This window comes from Clupea harengus, unplaced genomic scaffold (genome assembly GCF_900700415.2).
Source record: "Clupea harengus unplaced genomic scaffold, Ch_v2.0.2, whole genome shotgun sequence".
Classification (NCBI taxonomy): domain Eukaryota; kingdom Metazoa; phylum Chordata; class Actinopteri; order Clupeiformes; family Clupeidae; genus Clupea; species Clupea harengus.
In genome coordinates this window covers 50,646-52,500 of record NW_024879778.1, presented here as the reverse complement: position 1 = coordinate 52,500, position 1,855 = coordinate 50,646, and the positions used below count along the sequence as shown (strand labels likewise).

The 1,855-nt window shown below is 41.5% G+C and overlaps 1 protein-coding gene across 1 annotated transcript in view; it reads left to right on the top strand.

The window, feature by feature from the left end:
• LOC122130359 (leucine-rich repeats and immunoglobulin-like domains protein 1) overlaps positions 1–813 on the top strand; it is a 6,747-nt gene extending 5,934 nt beyond the window's left edge. The window contains exon 8 of the mRNA XM_042705090.1: positions 493–813. Coding sequence (XP_042561024.1) covers positions 493–626 — 134 coding nt within the window. The 3' untranslated portion in view covers positions 627–813. The remainder of the gene's footprint in view (positions 1–492) is intronic.
• Positions 814–1,855: the final 1,042 nt, after the last annotated feature.

Sequence of the window (1,855 nt, the reverse complement as noted above, 5' to 3'; positions counted from 1 at the left end):
GAGACGTTAGTGTCAGTATCATGACCTAAGTGAGAGTGTTCAGTTTTTGGGATAAGTAGCCCATAGTTCCGGACCCGTATTCACAAACAACCGATAAGATCCATTCATTTCCGAAATTAAATTAAATGTATTTTGAAAACTCTGCAAAGTTAGTCTGTTTGTGGGCAGCATATTCCGTTATTATTTAATTGGTAAATACTTTATAAATATGTCATCATGGCTCTACGCAGGGATGAACAATACTTGATAAATATGTTATCATGATATTAGTGCATTCATCATGCCAGAATCCCTTCCATCATACAGGAACAAGAGTAGCTAATATTATCTAATGCTGTCAGGCATTATGACTGCATGATAATTCACTTGTATACACCTGCACCTAATTCAGTCATTTTACAAACAATTACTGTCATGGTGCATCATTGTCTGTGATTCACATTCAGGAATCATTATAAATCTCTTTCTCTCCCTCCTTCCCTCTATCCCCAGCTGAGGCGTATGAGTCGGAGTATGCTGAGGTGTCTGTCTTCAGTAAGCGACGGGGCCCAACTGAGAGTCACAGGCCAGAGGAGTCGGTTGAGTTGTGTGTGTGTGTGTGCATGCACCTGTCTTGCCCTTTCTGACCACTTTTGTATTTTCTTTACAGCATTGGTACAGTAAAGTTAATAGTACTGAATGTTTTGTCAAGAAACGTTATCTTATCTCTGCAACAGCTGAGAATTTCAAAATGATAATGAACATCCCCAACAACAATCCCAGAGGCAGGGCCATCGTGTGATAATTATCTAGTAATTACTCTCAACACCAAATTAAGGACAGCACTGGACTCTGAAGCACCTATGAAACTGAAAAAGGTTTTAGTCAAACAAAAAGCTCCATGGAGAAATGGGGAAATAAATCAACTTCAGAGATCTTGCAGAAAGTCTGAGCGTACATGGAGAAAGACCAAGCTACAGGTCTATCATGATATTTTTAAGGAACATCTTTCACTATTTAATAAAGCCAATAAGGAATGCTAGGAAGGATCATTTCTCGAATTTGATGTGTATATATTCTAACCAATTCTAGGGTGCTCTTTTCAACGATCGAAACCCTGCACCCTAAGTAGATGATAGTCTGTTTTCCACCTCCAAATCCGAGGAAATTGCAGCATGCTTCAGAGATAAGATGACGAACCTCAGGACGAGTATTACTCAGAACATACCAAATGTCTTGTAACAGTATGAGCTCTTTTGCAACTGGCTGATACAGAAATGCTGAGGAAAGTAGTGTCACAGTTTGAAGTCGGCTACATGCCGTCCCGATCCTATTCCCACCACATTTTTCAAAACCATCTTTAACTTAAAACTGCCATGGTGAGACCCCTCCTGAAGAAAAGTAATTTAGACTCTTTAGTCCTTAACAAATTTAGACCCATCTCCAACCTTCACTTTCTAAGTAAAATTCTGGATAAAAATAAAGCAATAAGAAATGCTGGTGGTCATGTCTCCTCACTTGGACTAGACCTCTAATGGCTGTAAACACCCTGAGGGTTACGTGTGTGCTGAAGAGTAGTGCTGTGTGGTGTAACACCCTGAGGGTTACGTGTCTGCTGAAGAGTAGTGCTGTGTGGTGTAAACACCCTCAGAGTTACGTGTCTGCTGAAGAGTAGTGCTGTGTGGTGTCACACCCTCAGAGTTACGTGTCTGCTGAAGAGTAGTGCTGTGTGGTGTAAACACCCTCAGAGTTACGTGTCTGCTGAAGAGTAGTGCTGTGTGGTGTCACACCCCTCAGAAGTACGTGTCTGCTGAGAGTAGTGCTTGTGTGGTGTAAACACCCCCTGAGGGTTACGTGTCTGCTGAAGGGTAAAGAG